Source organism: Micropterus dolomieu, linkage group LG17, assembly GCF_021292245.1.
Source record: "Micropterus dolomieu isolate WLL.071019.BEF.003 ecotype Adirondacks linkage group LG17, ASM2129224v1, whole genome shotgun sequence".
NCBI classification, from domain to species: Eukaryota; Metazoa; Chordata; class Actinopteri; order Centrarchiformes; family Centrarchidae; genus Micropterus; species Micropterus dolomieu.
In genome coordinates, this window is record NC_060166.1 from 15753486 (window position 1) to 15780355 (window position 26870).

Consider the following 26870-nt stretch of genomic DNA (forward strand, 5'->3'; position numbering starts at 1 on the left):
ACAACCCAATCTGCTTTTGTAACAGTAGTCGGCGTGCCGAGCCAGGAGCTAACGAGTAGCTCTCTCTCTCTCTCTCTCTCTCTCTCTCTCTCTCTCTCTCTCTCTGAGACCTGGGACACCAAGGCGAAAGAGAGAGCTCATTCCTCAACACGGCAGTCCTCCATGGCTCTGTGCAACGGATACATCAAGGTCAGTGGAGCCGGCAGGACCGCTCCTCCGGTACCGGGTTGCCCGGTCGACTTCGTGTTAGGACCGTGGTTGCTGGTGTAGTCCCTCCCGGTTAATTACGGCCTGTGTGTACCTCGCGGGGGAAAGTTAGAGAGCATGTAACGTTACCACCAGTTCCGCTCAGGAGCGATGAGTAACGTTACGCTGTTGTGTGCCTGTTGCAGGGTTACATTAACATGTTGCTCATAGCTGCTAACTAGTCGGACAGGACATTTCCATAATGTTTAGCATAAATAAAATATTGAGCCACTAAACGTGGATGCCTTCTTATGGTCGTTACCCCCCTAACACCGTTTGCCTCCAAGCACCGCGTGGGTTTAGCATAGCTCCGCTAAGTTAGCCTCTCACAGGACGTGCTGCTAACAGGCTAATGGTGAGAACTAGCAACTAAATACTGTCTGCGAGCTAGCATGCTACAGAGATAATGTGTTAGCTAGCTTTAGCCGGGCAGCCTGGATTTGTAGAATAGCATTTCTAACCGATAGTCTGGTATCATGCTGCTTTGGCGTTAATTTTGGAGAGAGCTTGTGGCAAACTAATGTATTTCATACGACTGCTGTCACAGACTTGAGGCTAACGTAACGTTAACTGACAGGTACGCTAACGTCGTCACTAAGCTAGTATGAGCAAACTTGCGGTCACCGGTCTGACAACTGGAGCCACTACTGCCGTGTTACCGGCAAATTTGGTAAAGTTTCCTGTAACACTGTCGAGTATTTTTCTCGTGATTGTACGGCTAACGTTGCTGTGAGGGCTGAAGGGATATAACAGCGTTAAGTGTACTTTTCTAGATAATACATCGGAGGTTAGCATGCTTAGTGCAAGTTGTTTTTAGAAACATCTACAGCGGTAGGGTTTCTACTAATCACGTGGGATCACGTTTCTCTTCTTGCCGTCCTCAATCTGCCCAGTTGTATTGTATATGGAGGTTAATTAGATCTCAGTGATCCGACTTCTCCATTGTTATTGTGCTGGCACTTGTTTCCCAAACTTTGATCTCATGTGTTTATTAAAATAACACGCAGACATACAGAGTTGTCCCAAAGAAACACCCTATAAACATCTTGAAAAGTGATATAAGGGTCCGTATTATGGCCTTTGACTAACTTGTGGGTTTCATGTGATTCTACTGATTGGCTGAATGGATACAGCACGTTTCACAACAGTGACTGTCTGTCTGGGTTGGAGCTCACATGCCCCTAATTATGTTAGGCCTTACTTACTATGTTAGTCCCATTTTCCACAGGGAGGTCACTGATGGATTGTGTTACCTTGTGCCACCTCTCACCCTAACCACCAACAAACCTGACCCTAAGGACAGCATTAAGACTATATCTTTAGTGTGCTAATCAAAGTCCAGTCACTTAGTAAACACTAGTGTGCAAAAGCAACTCTGAGTGTATGCTTTTCTGCTTGCTCAGCTCAACACAAGCTCTGCTGGCACTTTAAACAACACAATGTGTGTTTTTCTAATTGTGTGTGTCCACAGCTGGAGATCAACAGTGCAGAGCAGAATGGGTCATGTGAGGGGGCAGTGGCGATCCTGGATGCTGGAGCCCAGTATGGCAAGGTGATTGACAGACGGGTGCGAGAGCTGTGTGTACGCTCTGAAATCCTCCCTCTAGAGACCCCGGCCTTTGCTCTCAGAGAACAGGGCTACAGGTGAGCATGAAAGCATATGAACCAGAGATGAATGTTCTCTCTTGCCTCATAGCATTTTTACACTATTCTGTCAAGGTGAAAGTGCTTAAATATACATGTTGGCTTGATTGTATTCTCTCTCTTTCCATCTTAGGGCAATCATCATTTCAGGAGGTCCAGCCTCTGTGTATGCAGAAGATGCCCCCTGGTTTGACCCTGCTATATTCACTATAGGAAAGCCTGTCCTTGGGATTTGCTATGGGATGCAGGTATCTATTAGGGCTGGGCGATATGGACCAAAAAGTTATTTCCCGGTACTGTTAGGCAGAATTCCAGTATAAAGTATATATCGTTATTTTCTGCTGGGCTGGGCTGTATGGGGGGGGGGGGTTGTTTTTAGCAGGCATGTTTTAGTAATAACTGAGGTGGTTTCTTATTGCACCATTTTAATTATACTTCATTCTCTATCTTAAGTGTCACTCACTTATTGAATCTGCCTCCTTCAGTTCTCTTCACACTCACAGATCTAACGTACCTCTGCTGCTAACACATCAGCGTGCCACCCTTCTTTCTGTCTCCCTCTCTCTGTATATCTGCTCCGGTGATCAGTAGTAAGCTACGTTGTGTAAAGTTGCTTCTGTGATTCCGTTCACAGCAGCAGCTGTGGTGCTTGTTGAGGAGGTGTGTTGACGATGTAGCCTACCACAACAAAATCAACGTGGTAGCTAATAAATGACATCTGCGCTTGTGTGTTCACTGTCGCTTTACCTGGCCCGCTCTTGTAAAATATCCAAATATCTGTGGCGCGATTTGTAACATACCACTCTGTGTTTCTCTGATAAGCGCTACAATGTGTCGCCAAATACACCTGGGCGCCCTGCAAAGTAAAGTCTGTGTGTGGGAAACACTGACTGAACCATTGTTTTTCTTTTTACAAGCCAGATCTTCAGCCATGTGTCTCCCTCCATGTTGTTAGAGACTTTGTGAGTAGATGGCTGCGTGCAGAGGGAGGGCAGGGCTGCGCGGTGAGGGGCTGAAAGGAGCAAACGCTGGCAGGACTTTACGGAAACATTAATTAACTCAACATCAAACTATACTGGTATAAACAGTATTGTGTAATTTTATATCTCTTTTGAAATTATATCGGTATACCTAATTATACCGCCCATCCCTAGTATCTATGCACACGCATGCATACACACAGCAAAATTCTACTACGGGAGGCTTTTATAGTGATTAGGTAGACCATCCTTCTTTCATAAGGCCCTTGTTCATGCTATTCACTTGAAGGAGCTACACTTTACTATCACTCTACTCCAGGCTGCTGTTCAGCTCTCCTGGGCCAGTTGGGACTGCACCACCTTCGTCAAGGGCACGTTGACACTAGCTGAGGGAGATAAGAGCATTACTTGCTCAATTTTTCCCAGCTAGCCTGGAAATTAAAACCAGCAGCCATCCATTCTCTGTCACATTTCTTCAAACAGCAGGCAGCAGTGGTATCTTTTGGAATCACTAAAATGTATTCTTTGTGTCCAGATGTTAACTCCGCTGTGTGTTTGTGCTACAGATGATGAATAAAGTGTTTGGCGGTACAGTACACAAAAAGAGTGTGAGGGAAGATGGAGTGTTCAGTGTTGGACTGGACAACACTTGTTCTCTCTTCAGGTAATAACTGGTTTATTTTATGTGTTATGTTTATGTATGTGTGTTCATACTGTACTGTAAAACCAGAGATGTGCCGGCAAGACATTTTGAAGGTATTTACTATCAGTAACTGAAGCTCAGTATTGTTGCACCATTGATTAGGCAGCAGACACTCATTTTGGTGGTTTCACTCAGCAACAAAAGTCCATCTGGCATGGATTTAGCTGATTGAAGATAGCCAATGTTATCGTCACTCGACCCTAAAAATGAAGATTCACAAAATCGCTTCTAGATCTGTCAGTGAACTAACAGCACCATCTCTTCTCTCAAGTGTTGTGGACTATGTGTTAAACACAACTGCTGCTTTAAGGGCTTGTCCCAGTGCCATATTTACTACATAAACTGCAGGAGCATTCCAGCTGTCACATACTTCCCTTGGTTGTAACACAAATACTGCAGAGTCTAAAATAGATGGCTGCAGTCTTTATATTACTGTCTGCCTCTCACACTTAACTCACATTCACACAGTGAAAGCAGGGTCCGTACTGTATAGCTGTTATGAGATGATATTGAACACCAGACATCTTCCTCTGACGTCTCAGTGTGTGTTTATCTTATCAGAGGCCTTCAGAAGGAGGAACTGGTCCTGCTGACCCACGGAGACAGTGTGGATAAAGTGGCTGATGGCTTTAAAGTGGTGGCCCAATCAGGGAACATCATTGCTGGTGAGCAGCACGCTGAATAGACTGTGACCCTGATGAATGCTATCAGAAATTGGATTGGGGTCATAAACTTACTTGCAAGTCCTGAAACAGCCTCACACTGTATATATTTACATCTGACACAGCCTCTGACAAGAATGTTCAGTCTGTATTTTGAGTATGTTTTGAAATCCTGATTTTGGCTTATTAGTTTTGCTTGAATGTATTTTTTTTTTTAAAAAAGTGGCCTTCAGAGAGGATAATATGTCTATGTCAAATATATCTGTTTCCCCACCAGGCATTGCTAATGAACAGAAGAAGCTGTATGGGACACAGTTTCACCCTGAAGTCGACTTGACGCAGAGAGGCATCGAGATGCTGCGTACCTTCCTGTTCGAGATTGCTGGATGCACGAGTAACTTCACCGTACAGAACCGCCAACAGGCCTGCATCGAAGAGATAAGAGAAAAAGTAGACAAGTCTAAAGTGCTGGTAAGTGAAACCAAGTTTCGTGTGTGTGTGTTTTAGTCTCCAAACAATTTGTAGGGCAGAAAGGTGACCTTTAAAAAGGAATAAAACAAAAAAAAATTCTCTGCACATTTTAACCTTCTATGGGAGATAATTTGACTACAAGTATAAAGCTGAGGTGTGAAGTGTGTTAGCTGCTCAGGAAGTAGTGACAGAAGCAGTGGTGGGAAGTTAAGTAGAACCAATTAAACTCTCAAATTAAGCCCTGTTTTTTCTGAAAAGAGGTAGTCGACTCCCTGAGCGACTTCGAACTGGGCTTCATCTCTGGGGAGTACGAAGGCGATTAAATGAGTGTAGGAAGAAGGCTCCAAACACAGGATTTATATTCAAAGAATTACATGCAGCCACTGTTTCTTGTTCCTCAACTACAGCCTAAGGAATACATCTCTCACAATTTGTAATTATAAAGAAATAAGTGTCAAGGCTGTAGTCATATCTGCCTTTTTAATTAAGCTCATAATGCTTAACATTTTACAGCCTTCCAGCAGACAAAACATCAGTTGTCAAAGACAGCACGACTAAAACAATGGGAGGCTAACATAAATAGAAATTAGACATACAATTAATTGGAGATTAAGACAGAATAGGAGAGCAGCTAGTGAAAGTGTTGTTGGATTTAATCTGCGATGACAAATTTAGCTCTAAAGAGGTTTGATGTCGCCGCTCGACCATTTGGCTGCACGTTTGTGACGGTTTCTAATGATTTCTTCAGGTGCTGCTGAGTGGCGGGGTGGATTCAACAGTTTGCACAGCTCTCCTCAACAAAGCTCTCAACCAGGACCAGGTGATCGCGGTTCACATTGACAACGGCTTCATGAGGAAGAAAGAGAGTCAGAGTGTGGAGGAAGCCCTCACCAAACTGGGCATCAAACTGAAAGGTAGGGACCAAGGTCCTGTTGGTCAACAAAGGATGCTACAATAAGACCAAGCACATCAAAAAATACTAATAAAATTATGCCCTAAATAATTTATTAATTTGTTTTCTTGTGATACACAATTGTTGCAAAAAATTTTATCTAATAGAAGTCACTAAGTGAAATAAGAGAGAGCATTATTTGAAAAAATTACTTATTATACTTTATATTTCCATGTGATGGATCATTGTCATTATTATTATTATTTTTTTTACATTGAATAGGCTAAATGACTAATCGGTAATGAAACTGCGTATAACAGCATACAGAAGTATATTGATTCTATTTATTTTCTCTTCTGAAGGGATCTTGGAGGAAAACTTTTTTTCTCTCTCATAACCCAGTTGTGTTCCAAAATTGTTGCTCTATTTAGTGGTGAATGCAGCTCACACCTTCTATAACGGAACAACAACCCTCCCCATCTCTGAGGAGGACAGGACGCCACGAAAACGCATCAGCAAGACTTTGAATATGACTACTAACCCAGAAGAGAAAAGGAAAATCATTGGAGATACATTTGTCAAAGTGAGCACTAGGTTTTTTTATGAAAAGTGCTGTGTAATAGTTTTATTGTCCCATTTTTTTTGTTAACCTGCCAGGCCTAAAGCCTTGTTACAATGCAATACATCGCCATGTGTCATTATATTTTCTCCGTTCAGCTGAATTCTTTACTACACTTTTGTGTGCGTCTGCCAATATGTCTGCGCTGTTGTTGGTGTTTCTCATTTTACTAGTTCACTGTTTTTTTAAATTGTCTTGCATCACAGGTGGCAAATGAAGTGATAGGAGAAATGAATCTGAAGCCGGAAGAGGTTTTCCTGGCTCAGGGTACCTTACGGCCCGATCTCATCGAGAGTGCCTCTCATCTTGCCAGCGGCAAGGCAGAGGTCATCAAGACGCACCACAACGACACTGAACTCATCCGCAAACTCAGAGATGAGGTACTGCACACGCGCATGCACAAATACTAACTGTATTCATTTCCCTGATACACACTGCTGTTTCAGAGTATGGCCTTATTCAGTTAAGTGGATACATAGAGCAACTGTGCCTTCAATAGTTGTGCATACGTTTCTACCATAAAACAACCTGTTCATGTTTAGTTTTAGGTGTAACAACATGGTACTCTACAAACAGTAACAAATAGTTAATTTGGCAAACGTTTGAACGGGTGCATACAGGTTCTGCTTAATGTCCTTACAAATCACCTGAACTGAAGTCATTTAAATTATACAGGACAATACTATATATTTTACTGTTGCTGGGGGTATCACTCATCACCATGGCACATCGTTATCCACTAATATGTTCATTACATACACATTACTACACATTCTCTTCTGGCGCTGGAAAACGTATTCAACAACCCCTGTTGACAATCAGACTACCATATTATAAAACCTTAAATTTGAGCAGGGGACGTGAGTTGTTTTTGTAGCAGTCTGTGCCTGACAAACCGTTTGACACTGTGGTTTTACAGACAGATGCTCAGACCGTGATGTTGTCTATCTGGTAATGCTCTGAAGGACTGTGATAATGTCAGCTTCCCCTAAAAAAAAAAAAAAACACAAGTGTGTAAAAAGAGCATCATCTGCTGCAGTTTAGAGCAGCGATTATAAATATCACAAAAGCAGAGCTATCATGCAGAACCCCTGAGCTTCTGTTTCCTCACATTCAACAAGAGCCGGCAAACACCTAAACATAATTTACTTTTTATTGAAAATGTATTTCTACTTTATCCTTCATCCCCCAAAGAGGCATCCTTCTTCAACAGTGGATCAGTGTTACACTATACTTAAGGGAGCGCTTAAACATTCTCCCCCTTATTAGCTGTTTAGTGCTCATATATTTGTTGTTTTGCTCCACCCTTTCGTCTCAACGCACAACTATGCAATACCTAAACATATTCCTCATTCCCTCACTGTTAACAATGCTGATCCCATTCCTTTGTGATCCTCCAGGGAAAGGTAATTGAACCGCTGAAAGATTTCCATAAAGATGAGGTCAGAGCACTGGGGAGAGAGCTGGGCCTGCCAGAAGAGATCGTCTCCCGACACCCTTTCCCAGGCAAGTACATAAACACATGCGTATGATGTGACTGAAAAAAAACGTGATACAAGCGATTGTATTACCATTATGATTAGTGATGTTTGCATCTGTCTCAGTTTCCCTCTTGTACACTATTGCTTATTCGATCAGACAGACTCAAATCTGTCCTCGCATCACTCCTCTATTTGATAAAAGGTGCACCTCCTCTCTCATTTGCCTTTAGGTCCTGGTTTGTCCATCAGAGTGATTTGTGCAGAGGAGCCCTACATCTGTAAGGACTTTGCTGAAACGAACAACATCCTCAAAATCATCACCGACTTCTCTGCAAGTGTCAAAAAGGTACAAAACAATACACACAAATAGGGATGGGGATCGTTAATTTTTATTGATATTGATACCCTTATTGAGACTGCTTAACGATCCGATTCTTTCTTGATACTTTACTATTATTTATTGATGGTTATTTGGTAAGACCAGACCCAACATGCAGGCATGAGGTAACGTTAGGCCTGCACGGTATGAGGAAAATATTCAATGTGCAATAACGTTATATATTGAGATGACATATCACTTGCGATAAATAAACATATTAAAGTGTACATATTAACTGCCTGGTTGTTTTTAATTTAATATTTTAAATACAGCTAAATGTTGTTTTTAGACAACAGCAAAGTTACTCAGTAACTTTATCTGACATCACAAGTAGTGAGTGATGTTTAGAAAGAATAACATCAGTCTGTATCAGTCCCTCCTTCTCTCTCGCTGGCTGCAGGTAACGTTACCAGGTAGAAGGAGAAGCGGCTGGTTTGTCTCAGCCAGCAGCTGAGTTTTTAAGACTACAGAGCAGTCAATTCTCCAGACAGACAGCTTTCTATTTAGCTCGTTTTTAACATTTGGCTAATGCCAAGCTAGCGTTAGCTGTGCTTGTATAAAACATACAGGATGAGATATTGAGAACAGAGATGATTTAATTAACCATTTCTACATGTTTAACGTTCCCTTACAGACAGGTGTATTGATCAAGTATTGTCTTTTTACTTGCGAAGTTTTTATTGCACGTACTTACAGTGACGAGCGTAGCTGTCATCAACGTTACAGTAGTTTGGAGCTAACTTACCTCACCATATTCCACCGCGACGGCGCCGCCTCTTGCTCTGCTGTGTGTGCGTTTGGGAGCAGGCAGAGACTGCAGCCTGATGATTTCCTTATCCACTGCGTTTCTAATTAAATCACATTTGACGCTGGAGACATAATGTTACATCATAGAACCCGCAAGTCTCGATAGCAGTATCGATAAGCTCGAACCTTATTGATTTTCGGGTTTTGAGAAATTTTGGAATCGGGTCTCAATCCCCATCCCTACACACAAAGGTACAAAACAATACACATAAAGAATCTTAATGAATAGTTGTCTGACATCCTGTGTTGGGGAGATATCATAAAACTACTTGTCAGTGTAAGTGGATTCTAATTCATATCATTGCAACTAATGACAGGACATTAATTACTATATTACGCAATTTAAACTGAATCTCCAATTTATGTGTGTCCCCTCACTCAATCGTGACCAATCTGTATCCTTCATGAGACTAAAGTTAATACCATCTCAAAATATCATCTACTGGTGTGAAATATTTGGTCATTAAAATGCCATTGGAGCATAAACAGTGTTTGGACTCATTTATCATTGTGAAAGCATTTTCCCTGTAGTTTTTGGCAACTTTCTTTTTAGAAATGAACTCGGGGAAAGATCACAAAATGTAGCAATAAAGCTGCCAATTTATCAGCAGTGGCTGTTTGTAGCCAAGCATGCAGTCCAGTGGAAGTTCTGTGCACACATCCAATGAGAAGATTTGTGTCTGTTTGTCCTGACTGGTTCATTATGAAGTTAATCATGTGCAACCTCTGCTGGTTGGTTGGCCACACAGCACCAAAAGCTAAATGATTCTGATGATTTTTAAGATGTTTTGCGTCTAGTTTGTTTTTCACTTCTTGCAGACGGGCTGAAAAAAGACCAGACCATGAACAGAAAATCAAAAAATTAGGTTTGATTTTGTGTTTGCAGCCTAATTTCTGACGGTAGAACGGGGGAGTTGTTTGCCCTATCATGCAGAGCAACTGTACATTAGATCAATTATTGAAGTTCTGATGACATGATCATAATTTGATATGATTATATGATTTCTACTATTTTTGTGGCTCCATTGACAAAGTTGATGGGCATATTTGAAGGTCCTCTGAGATTTTTTGACGCTCCATATTTATCTTAATTTTATTTTGTGGAGAAACAGCAGGTAAATGAATAAAAAGTAGTCACAATGTGGACAGAGCTGTATTTGTGAAACTCTGATTCTGTCCTTTGGGTTCCATTTTTTTAGACACTACTGTTTTAAGTGTTTGTCTCTCTACTCTCCAGCCCCACGCCTTGCTTCAGAGAGTCAAGTCGTGCATATCAGACGAGGAGGAAGAGAAGCTCATGCAGATCACCAGCCTTCATTCACTCAATGCCTTCCTGCTGCCCATCAAAACTGTCGGCGTCCAGGTAACCCAGCTGGTCAATTCATCAAACATCGAGTCACAATGTATGTCAGATGCGGGTGGGTTTTCCGTTTGGTGGCCAAATGTTGGAAGGCCACCTGCCACATTGGTGGGTAAATATATTCTGCATGATATTGCCATATAATTTTTATTTGATGGTAATTAGCAGCAGACCGACGTTCTTGTTGGTTGTGTGTCGCACATAAATTGGTCCCTGATGTACCAAGGGATCTAAAATCGCGTAACACACGGATTAGGGGTGTTCATTGGTTGTTGTTTATGTTCTTTTCATGCTACTTGTGTTTTATTGGTGTAGAGTTGTAAGTAGGTGGGCGTTAGGGGACAGGCGACAGGAGTCAGTAGGGAAAGAGCGAGAGTGTAGCCGCTTTCATACGGAGATCAGCACGGAAAGAATATCCGCGTGTGCTTTCACATAGCGGTCTGGCTTTACTGGAACCAGCAGATCATTCCTACTCTCTGTTTCATGTCTTTCACCAACTTTCCCTGCTCAGATACGGATAAAATCTGCTACTTAGCTTTCATAAAGTGCAGCGATCCGGGCAGATTGGCGCAAAACCCCCGTGAAATAAGGTAATGTGAAAGCTGCTAGTGTTAGGAGCTAATTTCCAAGGTGTAGCCTACGAGGAGTGCTTTTAGCTGGCTAGTTGGCGGTCCAGTCTAGTGTCTGACACACTGTCAGATCTTCTAATGGTCCTGCTGTCCTCCCCGGAGATCAAGGAGAATGATCCATAGGCTGCATAATAAATGTTGATCCACCAAAAGCTGTGATGCTGTGGCACCAGGACTCTGTCAGAACCAGGAGGCCAGAAGAGGGTGATTGTAGAAAGTCTGAGGAGGAGGTTTAAGTTGAATGATTAATGAGCATCTTGTAAGTTTATAAAACAATTTACTGTTGTGTTTTAAGTACATTTTTTTTTTAGCAATAATATTGCTTCAAATTTCACTCTGGCCTCTTCTCTAAGTTTGTGTTTGACATAGTACTTCATTATCTCAATTCAAAGGAAGGAAACAAATGTAACAAAAAAGGCAATTTATTATTTTGGCCAGTAAAAAATACGCTTGGCCGGTGGATTATTTTCATCTACCAGCCACCTTGGCAGATGCCGGTGAGTTAATTTTCCAGCCCTGCTATATTTCATCCTCTATTTTCGCTTGATGTGAATAAGGCTTCCAGTCATGTGCAGTCAAAATTGTTTTAAAGCAGACTTGAGGTCATTTTTTAGTTTAGTCCAAACATAGCATATTTGTTTGTTTACACATGGATGTCCAGAAGCAGGCGAAGCTTGAAACAGTAAGTCTCGCTTTTGCTGTTTGTCTCGTTGTGTAACCACAACAATTTAGTGGTTAACCACGAGACGCTCACGCCCACATGACGCTTCTCGTTTATTTTTCTTTTTGACTCTGTCTGTTGAGCCAAGGGGGGGATCTGTTGTAACTGGGCCACAATTCAGTTTTTCTTCTCTGATGTTGACTGTTAGTCTCTGACATTTCCAAAGGGTGGGTTCTGTAGAAATATTTAAATGTGGTTAAAAAAGAACAACTTTCCAGTAGTTTATACTGAACTCCAGTGGGTCGTCATGACTACTTACAAACATTGCAGTCAACCGGTGACTGTTTGTGAGTGACCCATTACTTCCTGTTGAAGCCAGAGTTTTAAATTTATCCATAACCTCAAATTGCGGGGCAGACAGGAGAGGTTAGACAAACACACGCAGCTTTTCTTGCCTTGGGATTTTGTTGGAAGTGAAGACCAACAGATTTAGCAGACTGTATTTATAGAAACCTTTTTATCAAACAAAAAAATCTAAATGTATGGTTTAAGATAACACAGGCTAATGTAACATCTGTTGGAGATTTTTGTTTCTTTTGTTTGTTGCTCTGTAAAGACCGTTTTATAATAAGCCTATTTCTTAACACCATCAAAATTACATAACAATTTATTTTCTGTCTGTCTCTCAGGGTGATTGCCGGTCCTACAGTTACGTGTGCGGTGTCACTAGTAAAGAATCTCCGCACTGGGAGTCGCTCATGTTCCTGGCCAGACTCATCCCTCGCATGTGCCACACCATCAACAGGTGATACACAAGTCTTTGCTTACAGCTTTGCACTCGTCTATCCTCAGTGATGCCAGTGAGTAGGAGAACATCTCACCCACTCATTCATGTGTCTCCTTTTTCCAGAGTTGTGTATGTTTTTGGCTCCCACGTGAAAGAGCCGCCAACAGACATTACTCCAACCTTCCTGACCACAGGCGTTCTGAGCACGCTCAGACAGGCTGACTTCGTAGCTCACTCTATCCTCAGAGAGTCTGGTAAGTCATTTTAGTTTAGCCCTATGTATTGACGCATTACAAATTATTTGGGGAGGATTTATATTTGGTGAGGATGCAACCACAGGACTATCAGTACAGTTTCTGTAGAGCCATTCAGTCCTTTCACAAAGTCCACATACCTAACAAGAATAGTGTACTCGTCTGCATACTTGCATCCACACGGGGAATTTAACGCTCCCCCAGGGTCAAACTAAATATATGTTTGAGAAATTTTGCTAAATGTCTGTACTTTCCTGACTGTTGCTGTGGTTTCACTTTGCATGTCATTGTGCTGATTTAAAATGGGATTAAAAGGGTGAGTTTAAAGATCATTTTGTCCCTGTAGTTAAACGTAGGCCATTTGGCTTCATTAAGACATTTTCAAGGTCAGCCATGTGAGCAAACTATTTTTTTTCATTGTTGACATCTATAATTGAATCAATCCGGGCATCATTAGAAGAACAAAATTTACTTATTGAAACAAAGAATTTGAAGTGTAGACTTTTTCATGTTCAAACTACAATAAATTGTTAAAGAATCTAGTGTTTGCTTAAACTCTTCTGTTGGTGTACACAGTGAAGGTGGTATTTCATAGACCAGCAGACAGGTGCTCTGGGACAAACTTGACAAATATTTCTAAATACAGAGAAGGGAAGAACTTTTCCAACTTTTTTAGTGATTGACATAATCCAGCAAACAGACGGGACTAGGGATGCAGCGATTACCGGATTTCATTATTAACCGCGCTTTAAAACCTCACATTTAATTAATCGTAAAGGCTTCGCTACACCGAGTGTTTCTGTTGCACAGAACGAAACTGTTACAACTTGCACAAAACGAAAACAAAGTTACAGGAGCGGTGCACCAGCTTAAGTGTTGTGCTTATCAGATGCTACTGTACACTGGTTAAACTATGGCAGAGGGACCAAACTGTGAAGCTTTAGTTCCACCAAAGAAACGGCTGAAGTCTTACCTGTTAAAAAAACTTGCCGTTAAAAGGTTCCTGCTAAAGGAGCAAATAACTACATTAAACTTTGCCCAAGTAAAGGTAGGCCTAATACATTATATTTAATAACGTAAGAAGTTGGTATGGAATTAAATATAAACGTGTCACTTACAATCGATGCCGTAGCGGTGAGAGTCGAGCTTTCAGTGCATTTATGGAAGACAGAACGTAGTCCTCTCAAGAACCTTCAGTCACTGAACATTTAACGTTACATCATGTTGTCTTCTCCTGTTTATGTTGAGAAAATGTTGCCAGGTGTAAAACACTAACATACATCAGGAGCTTATAGACTTTCAGGACTATAGGCTACCAATGAAATGCATTTCAGTTAACACTGCACTCAATTTCTTTCTGTCATTTTCACTGAAACAAAATATGTATGGATGAGAGTTTGACGACAGTAAGAGTTCAATTTATTCCCCTCCTTTATAACAATTTCCCCTGAAGGATAAAAGTTAATATTCCTCTTATATTAATAATACTTACTTAGAACTTTAGAAATAGATTTGTTAATTGTTAGTCTTAGTCAATGAAGCTAATTGAAATGTTTGTAATAGCAGCAATAAAAGATTTTCTTTCTCTTTGGCTGTGCTCCTCTTTCAGGCTATTCCAGTAAGATCAGCCAGATGCCTGTCATCCTGACCCCCCTGCACTTTGACCGTGACCCACTGCAAAAGCAGCCATCCTGCCGGCGCTCTGTGGTGGTCCGCACCTTCATCACCAGCGATTTCATGACCGGCATCCCTGCCATGCCGGGCAACCATATCCCAGAGGAGGTATACCATGATTCAACCACTCAACTTTTCTCAGTGTTTTTGCTAGACTTGTTATATTGTCTTCCCATCATGGATACTACCCCTAGATTCAGGGATTGGGTATTATTTACCTTATTAAGACTACCTTTACCTTTACCTTAACACTTATTTAAATGAGTCTTTTCTTGTATGTTTTCCCAGGTGGTGCTAAAGATGGTAAATGAGATCAAGAAGATCCCGGGCATCTCCAGAGTCATGTATGATCTGACCTCCAAACCGCCTGGCACCACAGAGTGGGAATAAGGCGCAACATGAAGTCATACCGACAAGACATGCACTCACACACAATGCACAAACACGCTCAACAGCCCCCCACCACCATCACCACCACCACCACCCCCCACCACACACACACACACACACACACACACACACACACACACACACACACTCCTCCCCCTCCTCCCTACTTTACCTCCACCCCTCTCTTAAACATTCCCATGGAAGGCAGACCGTACTGTGATGGGCGCACATGCAAAGGCGCTACTACTCTGCTCTCCCCACCACTCCTCCCTGGTCTTAATATTTTTTTGGCAATAGGGATTGTTTAATGTTGTTTATTGATAATATATTGTCCTTTTTTATCCATGTACAACAGTGTATTTCCTCTCTATGAAGAAAAGGTAAATTGCTGCTTCCCTTTTGTGAGGTCAACCATTAAAGACAAGTGGCGAGAAGCTGTGAAAGTTCAGAAAGCGGACTTTGCTGTTGTGCCTCAGGTTGCGTTATGAGTTGAGCTAAACATTGGAGAAAAAAAGCAAACACTAGTGTCACACAAAGAAATGACAGCAGTAGAAGAGTTTGAAAATCTTCAAGTGTTTTCTGCCTTTTTTTGTCAGATGTTTTTGTCTTACTGTTGTAGGTCAGAATGTTCTCAACCTAAGACTATCCTCTATTTGTTCATTTTCAACTTCTGCCTGTATACTGTGCTATGAAGAAGGTCGTCTGTCAAAAGTAAAACTGAACAGACAACCTATGTGACCAATCAATCATTTTTAAGCTTTTTGTTTTGCCAAAAGTAGAATATGCTGTGGTATATATAACATTGTGGGCTCCTCTGACGATCTTGTCCAAGCTACATTTGTTGAGAGCTCTTGACTTGTTGCAGTACCCATCTTGGATGGCAATCCACCCAAGATTAGCTTCTGGATGAAAGCTAGGTGCAGCTGTGCAGGAGGCCAATATATGCTGGGTAACTTTGTATGTGCCTGTTCTATTGTTTATTTTTTGGTGTGGCCCAACCTGGACTCTGATGTTTCCAGACAGGAGGATACAACACTGTTTTTCCTCATGCTACATTATGTATGCTTTTTATGAAGAATAAACATGGCAAGAGGACTAACTAAAAGCAACATAAGTACAGTAGAGTTTATAACCACATTGTGTAACTTGCTGTTGTCATTTCATCATTATTCGGTTGCTCTTTGTTGTGCAGGGGGCATATTTTTGCACATTTTGTCTTTTACTTCCACCTGTAAAGCCTCTGCATTATTTATCAGCTTAACAGAAACATCCAGCGGGAACTTCACCGCAAGTGTGTCGCTCTGTACTGTCAAAGGTTGAGAGTACTGTCTGTTGCCATCTCTAACATGACTCTGACACTGCGTCTCAGAAAGGCTTCATTTTTTTTCCTGTTCTGTACTATTGAAACATTGAGCACATCATAATCTCTGGTCTTCAGTTTTTTCATATAGACCTCAGTGAATACAGTGCTCAGGTTTAACTGAGTTTTAAAAGTGTATTGTACCCCGATAGACATTTCACCCCGATGTGGTGGTTTTCATGCCTCCACAATTTGTCTTTGTGCCTCTCATCCTCTGTTATATCTTTAAGCTTTAGTGGCAAAATACTTCTAATGCAAAATGAACTTGTCTTAACTGCTATTAGTGTTTCTCCCTGTGTTCTGCCTTTTACACAAGGGTCTTTTCTGTTACACTCTCCATAGAAAACAGCTTGATAATAACATATATATATATATATAGTATAATTTTGTAGTTGGATTTAATTGCAATATCGATAAGATTAAGTTATGCAATTTATTGTTGGATTTTTTTTTTTTTAAAGTTTTATTCAACAACGCTCATTCTCCTTAGTAACGTGCCTCAAAACAAGCCACTGCATGCAGTTTCAACTATGATGACATTTGTACAATAGAAAACTGAGCTTTAATAAAGATCTCCATGTTAAAACTTCTCACTTCTATAATGAGGTACTTATCAAGTTGTTTGCATTTAGTTTGTTTTAACCTGGCAAATTTTGAAGATGAGGATTTTTGCAGCACCGTTTGACTTAAAATAAGCAAACTAAAACGCATAAATTAGCCTACACTAGAGGCAAACTGTCCCGTTGTCTTGCTAGACAAATTAAACACCAAATAAAGTGAAACCACACTGAAATGAAAAGGCCGCAAAACGCAGTGGACAATTATGAAATCAAGATCACTTTTAAAGTAAGTAAAAAAAAAAAAAAAAAAACTTTCTAGTTAATGGTTGATTCAAATTAACCATTTTTAAATGACATAACTACTATATATGCTTTTACAGAACTTGATGGAAATGGTAAAATAGTTTAATACGTTCACATTCCTTTTCCCAATTTCTTAGTGCTCTTGCTATTGAAATTTTTTAACTTACTTCCATTGCAGCTTTATGTGGTTTGAAAATGTTCTTATACCGACTGTAGGCTACTATAAAAAATTATTACTTACAGTCAGTATCACAGTAGTTTTTTTAAGCACGGGAAGCGTAGTCTGTGTCACTACACTGAAAAATCCTCAGTATTAATGTTGTGGTTTTTATTTAAAGTACGCAGACAAACAACTTGCTGGGGTGTTGAGGGGAATTCCCTTTTTTTCCTTTTAACCACGTGCCTCGTTGAAATGAGTACAGTAGCGTTTTGGTAAATTTCTGTCATGGCCTAATAGATTTCTCGCAGAGCTCATCAGTATCGGATATCTCTCGTGGCTGAGACAGATCACAAGGGCACAGTCACACACTCGCGCATACACTGAAGCCTTTAATTTGTCATCAGCTACTATTCAAGAAATACATGAGAATATCCAACTCCTTTTTAAGATGCCTTCTGTGTGACAACTTCCCTTTAGTATAATTCTATGTAATAATAGCGACGTACAACTAACAACCAAATTGTTGAAAGAAGTTTAGACTGTAATTTGATTTTAATAAGAGCCTATAAGTGCGCAGTCGGCCCAACCAGCACTGGTCCCTTCGTGTGGCGGGAGGTTCAGGTGTGTGTTTCTCCCCGCTGACTGAGAGACAAGAGCAGACAAGTTCAGTCACCCATCAACACACCTCAGACCCGCACTCAGGGGACAAGGCACGATTTGGGAACAGTAGCCATGCCGCAATGTTGCGTAAATACTATACAAGTCACCACACGCAGCTGCCAATTAACTCCTGGCCTGTGGCAGAATTATCCCTTGCAGCTGACCTGCGTGCAGACTAATAAACTGATGTATTTACAGGAGAAAAGAGAGCGCCAGAACAGAGGGAAACCAAATGAAATTATGGGATGTTTCTTCGAATTTATTTGACATAGAAGTGTTTGTTGGTGCATACTTTGTGCTCTTGGAGGGAGACAAAACCAGTGTAACCATGGTGTTGAACCACACTTACACCATTAATGAGAGAATTATGCTATGGTATTTACTAAAAATAAACAAAATCCTTCTTGTCTATGTTTCACATGGCATAAAGATCAGTAGGCTATGCCCTGCTCTTCATTTTGCACAGTTGAATCTGTTCTCAGGTTGCCTCGTGCTGCACATCTCCCTTGAGGGTATATTAGACACCTGTCACACTTTGCTGTTGCCTTTCCTCGTCTGCCACAGCGAGAGCTCTCCCGTCTCCTTTCTGCGTCTACATAGCATGGAAATCGGTCGTTTTTTGCTTGTGCTATGTGCTTTCTTCTATTTTGACAGATCTGTTTCAGCAGAGTCCACATGCAAGCTGAAGGCCAAGTTCAACCTGAGCGGCTACAAGAATGTAGAGAAGAAGAAGGTCGTTGTTGGCGGGATGTTTCCTGTTCACAACCGTGTCGCTTCCACTGATGGCAATACTTCAAGGGTGCCCGTCTCCTCGGGTTGTGAGGGGTGAGTCGAGCAGCCTGTCTTTTTTTTAAATCTGTCTCTTCCAGCTGTGTGACACTAATCACAGATCGTCTCACAGGCCTATTAAAGTTAAATGATTTCATATTTTAGCCCTTAAATGAGAAAAACATTTACTTGAGTGAGTTAATTTTATGTTTCAACCACACTGTGTACTTCTGAGATCTCATAACCTCATGATTTTAAATCAAGACAGAGCAGGGCAGCACCTCTGGGGCCAATTATCCACAGTAGCCTATATTATTGTGGAGATTGGTCTTTACGGTGGAGTATACAAGTTCATGAACTGTCCTCTTGAGGCTAATTTAGATGATAAAATAGTCTGTATATATCTTGTGAATGTGAGTTTTTCTTTCGTTCTTTCAAATAATATCTACAACATCAAGGCAACACACACTTTTGTACTGTGTGTTGAGGCTGTAAAAGACAAAATATGTGCCTGTTTTCTAACCAGCAGAGAAAAAACATGCTGTTAATGTCACCACTCTCCCATCATGTTCCAGGTTTAACTTCCGTACCTTCCGCTGGACCCAGACCATGCTGTTTGCCATCAACGAAATTAACAAGAGGAACGACCTGCTGCCCAACACCGACCTGGGCTATGTCATCTATGACTCCTGTTTCACCATCTCCAAGGCTGTGGAGGGCACCCTCACCTACCTGACGGGCCAAGACGAGGCCGTACCCAACTACCGCTGCGGGACAGGGCCTCCTCTGGCTGCTCTAGTGGGTGCTGGGGGCTCCGATCTGTCCATTGCCACTGCGCGGATTCTTGGACTTTATCACTTCCCACAGGTAGGCCTGTTGTTAGTTACGTAAAAGTAAAGATGGAGAAGAAACCCTTGTGTGTCTCCTCTCCTCTGTCATCTTTAGGTCAGCTATTGTTCAACTTGCTCCGCCCTGGAAAGCAAGTTCCAGTTCCCCACCTTCCTGAGGACCATTCCCAATGACAAGCACCAGTCTACAGCTATGGCTCAGCTGGTGCTACACTTTGGCTGGACCTGGGTGGGCACCCTGGCTGCCAATGACGATTACGGCAAGTATGGCATCAAAAGCTTCAAGGAGCAGGTGGAGGAAGCTGGCGTCTGCATCTCATTCTCGGAGACGCTGCCCAAGGTGAACAGTTCATCCTTTCGGTCTGTATTTCTCTATCCCACCTCTTGTTCTGCATCACAGTTAATTTCTGTTGGAAAAATTAATATTGTGTTCAAACAACTTAAGGTGAGTTCCCCAAAGGACATCCAGCGTATCGTTCAAACTGTAGTTGAGTCCACGGCCAAGATCATTGTGGTCTTCTCATCAGACGTGGACCTCAGTCCTCTTATCTATGAGCTGCTCAGGCACAATGTGACCAACCGCACCTGGATCGCCAGCGAGGCCTGGGTCACCTCCAGTCTCATCAACCAGCCTGGGGTGAGTGCTCAGTCGGGCAATGACCGGCTCATTGATTGACTGAGGGATGTTTAAATGAAACAGTTACAGATGTTCCAGGGGCTTTAACCAGTCTCAATTTGTAAATCACATTTTGAGCTGAAGTTAATCATTTGCATGTTTTTCTCCAGGTGAGCTCACTTCTGGGTGGCACCCTGGGCTTTGGGGTAAAAAGAGCCACCATTCCTGGTCTTCAGCGCCATCTACTGGATCTAGACCCCTATGATGACCCACTCACTGAGGAATTCTGGGAGACGGTGTGTTTATTAAGCATACTAACTGGCCAGAGGAACTTGGGGCGACACATCTGTTAGCCAAAGTCTAATTTTTGACTCCGCTTGTAATCACACATCTTGGCTTGGACTGACAATTGCTGTGACAGTTAACCTGACAACTTGAGAGGATGAACATTCAGTGGAAACATCAAGTCATTCAAATATCTAGAGAAAATGTGACCTTTTTCTGTGTTATAGGTGTTTAACTGCACATTGGACTATGGCAAAGCTTTGAGGCAGGCCAAACTGACGGCCAAGGAGGTTAACGGCACGCTCTCCAGGGCAGTCAAGGGGGTCCCTGATGGGCTGTGTAGAGGAACTGAGTCTCTGGCACAGCTCAATAACACCTACTCTGATGTCTCCCAGTTACGAATCACTTACAGGTCAGTTCTCACTGCTCATGCTGCAACTACATGTATTACTGATTCTAGTAATGTCGCTACTGCAACAGCTCCTAGCACATGCACCACTAAGTGCAAGAACATAATACTTATCTACCACCATAAAGGAGCAGCATAACTAACCCATGAATGATAAAATCATACAGATGGATGATGGTGTGATTGATAATGATGATGTCTCCCCATAGTGTGTACAAAGCTGTGTACGCTGTGGCCCACGCCTTGCACAACCTGGAGCACTGTAAGCAGGGACAGGGGCCATTCAACGGGAAAGACTGTGCTGACATAACAAACTTTGAGCCATGGCAGGTAAGCCTGTGTGTGTGAGAGAGAGAGAGAGATTACAACTGTTTCTGTGTGCATATGTTTAACTGAGATGTGGCTCCCTCTGTCTCTTCCTTAGCTAATGTACTACATGAAGAACGTGCGTTTCAAAGTGCCGCACACGGGCGAAGAGATCTACTTTGATGAAGGGGATGTAGAGGGCTTCTATGACATTTTAAACTGGCAGTTCAATAGTAACGGGGAGATATCCTACATCACTGTGGGACACTACAATGGCTCGGCAGCCCCAGAAGACAGGATGAAATTAATGAATGACTCCATTGTGTGGAACAATGAAGTGTTGGAGGTCAGCAGCATATGGATTAAGACCATCCACACACACTGTGAGTGATTGTGATTTATAGTTTATACATGTGTCTGTGTATGAAGGCAGCCTATGTGTGTGTGTGTGTGTGTTTGTCGCAGCCTCCTCGGTCAGTGTGCAGTGAGAACTGCCAGCCGGGCACCAGGAAGGGGATCCGGCAGGGAGAGCCAGTCTGCTGCTTTGACTGTATCCCGTGTGCCGATGGAGAGATCAGCAACACAACTAGTCAGTAAACAGCTTTCAAACTGCACCTTGTAGACATGATAGTATCTTCCAGAAAAGTCTGAACTTTTCCTGAAATATAAACCTCCGTGCATAAAGTGAGTCCATTTCAATTAAACAAACTTTATTCATTCACATTCAACACACATGGACAGTTTTCTGTATAGTAGTTTTATTTGACTACTTAAAATTACATAATAGCATGAAGCTTTTTTTATCTTCAATTCATTTTAACTGTGGCATACTGGTATCTGTCCAAAATGCAGATTTATGATCCTAAAATAATTACAAAGTAGGGTGATAACGACATCTTATAAAGCTTTAACCCGCATTACTGAAAGAACTGCCAATTACCACAGGGAGCACACAACACACATCACAAAAGCAAAAACAGTTATTATTCTACTGTTGTCACACTGAAATGGTGCCAGATCAGGATTATCTTATTTGGGCTATTAAATCCTGTCATGTTTTAGAGGACATTTTCTCTTCAGTGCCAACACACAGTAGACACTGAGACTGTTTCAAGGGTCTCGTGCACGGCATCAGTCTAAACAACTTTAGATAAACACGACTCTGCTGCCCTCTTATCGCCCCCTCCCTCTCTGACAGATGCTCGCGAATGTATCCTGTGCAGTGAAGACGACTGGTCCAATGATGCTCATGATACCTGTGTACCAAAAATCATTGAGTTCTTGGCCTTTGGAGAGCCACTGGGGATCACTCTCATCATCATCTCAGCCATCGGAGCTCTGCTCACCATTGCTGTTGCGGTGAGACCCACGCAGGGAAAACATACCTCCTGGTGATGCCAACAGATCCCTTGTTGTGGAGAGTAAGGAGCTAAAACATCAAATGGTGTGTTTCACTATTCTTCCTTTCAGGTGGTGTTTGTTGTGCACATTGGCACCCCTCTGGTGAAAGCCAATGATGCTCTGTTGAGTTTCTCGCTGCTCTTCTCACTGCTGGTGACCTTCCTCAGCTCCATCGTCTTCCTTGGAGAGCCTCAGAACTGGAGCTGCATGACCAGCCAAGTAGCCCTGGCACTGGGCTTTGCTCTCTGCCTTTCCTCTATCATGGGTGGGTATACTTTTACTGTATTGTTGCATGCGTTTGTCTTCGTATGTATTCTTTGAATACATAGTAGTGGTGCTTTTTGGTGCACAGGAACCCTGTTACTGTACTATCTGGGCTTTTGTAGTTGCCAGTAGAAAAGAATGGACCTTCACTTGAGCATTTTACATTTTGATGCGTCTTTACTTCAGGTAAGGCTGCAGTGTTGATGATGAGAGCTCAGGCTCTGAAAGCAGCCCGTGTCAGAAACAAAGCAGCTGCTAAAGCTGCAAAGGCTGCAGCTGAAGCAGCAGCTAGCAGCGGCAACCCTGATGTCATTGTAACCAACATAAATAACAACAATGACGCCACTGTTTGTGAAGTTGACATGCTCACGTGTGCACACCAGAGGGCGATAGCTGCTGCTGCAACATTAATACAGGTAAAGACATTGCATTTACAGTTAAATTTACTCGTTTGGCAAACACTGTTATCCAAAAACGACTTACATTTTGAAAAAAAAACTTACTCTCACCTAATAATATTTGATCCGCTCATCTTCCTGATCCTGTAATATTGCTGACATCCTCATTCCTCTACCCAGGCTATAGCGTGCACAGTGTGGCTCATCATCATTCCTCCGCACCCATTCAAGAACACCTCTGCACAGAATATTAAGATTATCCTTGAGTGTGATGAAGGCTCTGTGGTTTTCATCTGTTGTATCTTTGGCTATGACATCCTGCTGGCTCTTCTGGCCTTCATCTTTGCCTTCATAGCCCGCAAACTGGAGGACCACTTAAGGTAGGAAACACGCAAGGTTTCTGGGAAAACAGGGAAACATTTCATAAAGAAGGTAATAACATTCATTTCATGGCTAGTTTAGATATACCTCATACATTTTTAATGTATTCCATATGTTAATCCATATTAAAACTGATCTTGAATTTAACTTTAGAAAACATGAATGTAAGAGTAGAATTGTACTGTAACCTCTGAGATATCGGGAATTAATCCTTCTCTTGTTTTGGGGTAATGAACATTTCTTTTGATGCTCGTTTCTTACTTCCAGTGAGGCGAAGTGTGTGACCTTCGGCATGCTGGTCTTCTTCATCGTGTGGATCTCCTTTGTCCCGGCTTACCTCAGCACACGTGGCAAGTTCATGGTTGCCGTCCAGATTTTTGCCATCCTGGCTTCCAGCTTTGGCCTGCTGACCTGCATCTTCCTGCCCAAGTGTTACGTCCTTTTGGTCAAACCTGAACGCAACACAGAGGAGATGATGAGGCCCCGCGCCAAACTGCGGGATGGGACCTCGACTGGGACCTCAGCCTCATTCACTACAGCTGCTACTGACATCAATAATACGATTGCATCCACTGCTATTGATGATTAGTGGAGCAGTCCTAAGAACTAAATCCATCCACAATACTGAAACCATAAAATAATGTAGATGGCAGATGTGCCTCTGCTATATTGGGCTACTGGTCCAGTTGATTAGGATTCCTAGTCTTGCTATTCACATTTATTTTATAATCACCTTGTTTGGTCTATAAATAATAGACAGGCGATTTCTGTATATTATTTACAAAATATTTTTATTTACACTGATCAAATGTGTGTCAAGTTAAGTGTACCTTCAGATGCATTAGAGCTGATTGCAATAAGCAAATACATGAGGGAAGAAATCTGCTACCTCTTTTTTTGATTACTAAATGTCTCAAAAATGCATTTTCAAAAACATTACTATTTCAGAAAATAAAACTGGTGATCTTTTGACTTTACCCACTTTACTAGATGTATGTAAGTCCTGCTAACAGATATTTAAACAAGGTCAGACGCTGCTGTTGTTTCAGTTGTGGTAGTGGAATTAAAATTAAGGCAACATTTACCTCAGATTTTGTCCTGTTGTATATCTAGTGGCAAATCAATTTCAAACACATCTGGCAATTTTTTAAATTCAAGCCCATTAGCTGATGTTGTTCCAATCAAAATGTTTACACTAACATCTCAATGTGATACAAATTAATGCAACTCCGTTAGCATAATACATTTCCTCAAAATATAATAAATGTTATTTTCAGTCACTATAATACGTGTTTTTCTTGTAAAAGCAATCAATTCATCTTAAGCTTGTTTTGGGGCAGTACTTTTACTGACTTTCAAATACTGGTAATTGTACTGCATAACTGTCAACTCTGAAATTGAGTTATTGTCTTCTCACAGTTAGCCAGGATCGCAGAGAATGATCTTGCTTCGTTATATTGTCTCACCACTTTTCCATGCCTCCTTATTACCTTTGAGGGACACCAGATAAATGAAAATGAAAGAATCAACAATACCCAAGTGTTATTCTCTAGTACAAAGAGTGAGCAGTGCTAATCTATGGAACATCCAAAGTGACAGAACTGAATGAAAGAATAAATAAATAAATGGGGAAATAAATGAAAGAAAAAAGGAATGAATAAAAGAATAAATAAATAAATGGGGAAATATATCAAAGAAAGAATGAATGAATAAAATAATAAATACATACATTTGCTTTTGCCTTTCCCCAAGGAGCCCTATTGTCATTGCTTTTTCCTTCCTCTTCCTTAACTGTCAATCAACGTGTTGTGGCCCGCCCACTAAGTCAGGTCGAGCAGCCGATGACTGATACTATCTTCAGTGTGGATGTGCTGTCCCTGCAAGAGTGTTATGATTGGTAGAAAGTTTAGAAGGAGTTATGCTGTGTTCAAGACCGGTCGGAACTGGAATATTTCCCAGTTGAAACTTCCGACTTCCCACATCAAAGCGTTCCAGGTGCATGGTGGTGCATGACACCGAAAGTGAACGAAAACCATGGCTAACTGTGACAACGTGTACACACAGTTGCACCCTCAGCAGTGTTTTAGGTGTTAATTAAAAGGATGGCAGTTTAACTGCAACAACTTAATAAAACATAAATAGCCTATAGTTACTAGTTAAAGGTTCAGTGTGTAATATATCTGAGGATCTATTGACAGAAATGCAATATAATATCCATAATTATGTTTTCTGTGGTGTATAAAGACCTTGCATAATGACCCCTTATGTTTTTATTACCTTAGAATGAGCTATTTATATCTACATACACAAGGTACCCCCTGCTGTGGAGGTCGACATACTGTGTCATCATGTTTCTACCGTAGCCTACAGCGAACAAACAGCACTGCAGAGCGCGTTTCGTTACTACCATGAAAGAGAAGCAACAGAAGAAGTAGCAGCAAAAGAAGTAGGTGCAAGAGCAAGAAGAAGTTGTACGTTTCTAACTACTAGGTAGTAGTAGAAGCTCTCCTTTATTAGTAGTGGAATTTTGGACAAATGGAGGACCACAGCTATTATTTAGCACAAGAGACGACGGAGGGTGTATCTGCTTCGATGAAGCGAAAGCATGATGAAGCAAGACTTATACGGGAGCGACGCAGGCAGAAATCACGGGTAAACATCGGTGTGGCTTTTCCCAGATAGAAGAAGGGTCTAATGAGGGAAAAATGTTTTCTAAGCGACACCGACGTTGCCTGTTTTCTGATGGATAGGTAAGGTAACGTTATTCCAACTTTAGCATTGCAAATGAAAACTGTTGTTTGATAATGTTAGCATTAGCCAGAAGCTAGCCATAGACACCGTGAGAAGTGACTTTCCCTTGTCAGTGGTGTAAAATATGTAGTTGGATAGTTTCATGTGGTTCTTCTCCCTCGCTGTGTTATGGCATCGCTATGTGGGGATGAATGTGCTGGTTACGTTCGTGAGACAATCAGCTGATTAGTATTACTGACCGCAAAACAGTAAGTTAGCCTACAGCTAACAGCTCATATTAGCCAGCTAAACTTTTACTACCCTGTTAGAAGAAATATGTAACGTTAGTTGGATTGTTATTTCGAAGGTTTTTCTCCAGCTTCGGCTTCGTTTAGTGAACAGAAAAGTGTCTTTTGTGTTTGTTAGACAATCAGCTGATGATTACAATTAGCTAAAAAACCGTAACATTGCATGGAGCATGGTGGCTCAGATTAGCAAGATAAATATTTACTGCCCTGGTGGAAAACATTTTACTGCTAACAGCATTACGATAACAACACTGTGCTTATCAAGTGACTAATTATGCTTATTGTCAGAATTTACATTAGAAACAACGTATTTGTTTGTATTGCTTCTAGGGTGCATACAAAGGTTACCACAAGCTGAAATTATGGCACTCAGTACTTATTTGTGTTATATTATATTGTAGAGCACCCTTGATCCTCACCTGACTATGGCTTTGTAAACTTACCCATGATGTGTTTTATAATGGACTGTGGTAC

The 26870-nt window shown here is 41.6% G+C and overlaps 2 protein-coding genes across 4 annotated transcripts; both read left to right on the forward strand.

The window, feature by feature from the left end:
* gmps (guanine monophosphate synthase) lies at positions 1 to 16588 on the forward strand. Of its 3 annotated transcripts, none has more exons than XM_046073962.1 (16): positions 1 to 189; positions 1718 to 1890; positions 2024 to 2138; positions 3437 to 3534; positions 4135 to 4238; positions 4513 to 4706; positions 5455 to 5620; positions 6030 to 6181; positions 6424 to 6597; positions 7618 to 7723; positions 7929 to 8044; positions 10122 to 10247; positions 12224 to 12339; positions 12445 to 12575; positions 14185 to 14357; positions 14538 to 16588. In XM_046073962.1, exons 1-16 carry the CDS (start codon positions 163 to 165, stop codon positions 14637 to 14639), a joined length of 2073 nt encoding a protein of 690 aa, XP_045929918.1. In that variant the 5' UTR covers positions 1 to 162; the 3' UTR covers positions 14640 to 16588. The 3 variants fall into 3 exon arrangements, with proteins under 3 accessions (XP_045929918.1, XP_045929919.1, XP_045929917.1); XM_046073963.1 differs by lacking the exon at positions 1 to 189 and adding an exon at positions 399 to 601; XM_046073961.1 differs by lacking the exon at positions 1 to 189 and adding an exon at positions 771 to 916.
* Positions 16589 to 17226: 638 nt separating this feature from the next.
* Positions 17227 to 24641, forward strand: LOC123985968 (vomeronasal type-2 receptor 1). The gene is made up of 14 exons (XM_046073993.1): positions 17227 to 18507; positions 19026 to 19317; positions 19396 to 19638; positions 19744 to 19935; positions 20085 to 20210; positions 20427 to 20611; positions 20818 to 20938; positions 21033 to 21260; positions 21380 to 21503; positions 22113 to 22273; positions 22385 to 22580; positions 22766 to 22995; positions 23158 to 23357; positions 23626 to 24641. The coding sequence occupies exons 1-14, from the start codon at positions 17915 to 17917 to the stop codon at positions 23945 to 23947; spliced, it is 3213 nt and encodes a 1070-aa protein (XP_045929949.1). The 5' UTR covers positions 17227 to 17914; the 3' UTR covers positions 23948 to 24641.
* The last annotated feature ends 2229 nt before the right edge of the window (positions 24642 to 26870 follow it).

What these genes read in the sequence shown, in the direction of transcription:
- LOC123985968 (XM_046073993.1), top strand. Translation starts at nt 17,915, where the DNA reads ATGAAATTATGGGATGTTTCTTCGAATTTATTTGACATAGAAGTGTTT. An exon ending in CTGAGGAATTCTGGGAGACG is followed by an intron (nt 20,211 to 20,426) that starts GTGTGTTTATTA and finishes TCTGTGTTATAG; the next exon opens with GTGTTTAACTGCACATTGGA. An exon ending in AGAGATCAGCAACACAACTA is followed by an intron (nt 21,504 to 22,112) that starts GTCAGTAAACAG and finishes CCTCTCTGACAG; the next exon opens with ATGCTCGCGAATGTATCCTG.
- gmps (XM_046073961.1), top strand. Translation starts at nt 851, where the DNA reads ATGAGCAAACTTGCGGTCACCGGTCTGACAACTGGAGCCACTACTGCC. An exon ending in TTGGAGATACATTTGTCAAA is followed by an intron (nt 6,182 to 6,423) that starts GTGAGCACTAGG and finishes CTTGCATCACAG; the next exon opens with GTGGCAAATGAAGTGATAGG. An exon ending in CTCCCGACACCCTTTCCCAG is followed by an intron (nt 7,724 to 7,928) that starts GCAAGTACATAA and finishes ATTTGCCTTTAG; the next exon opens with GTCCTGGTTTGTCCATCAGA.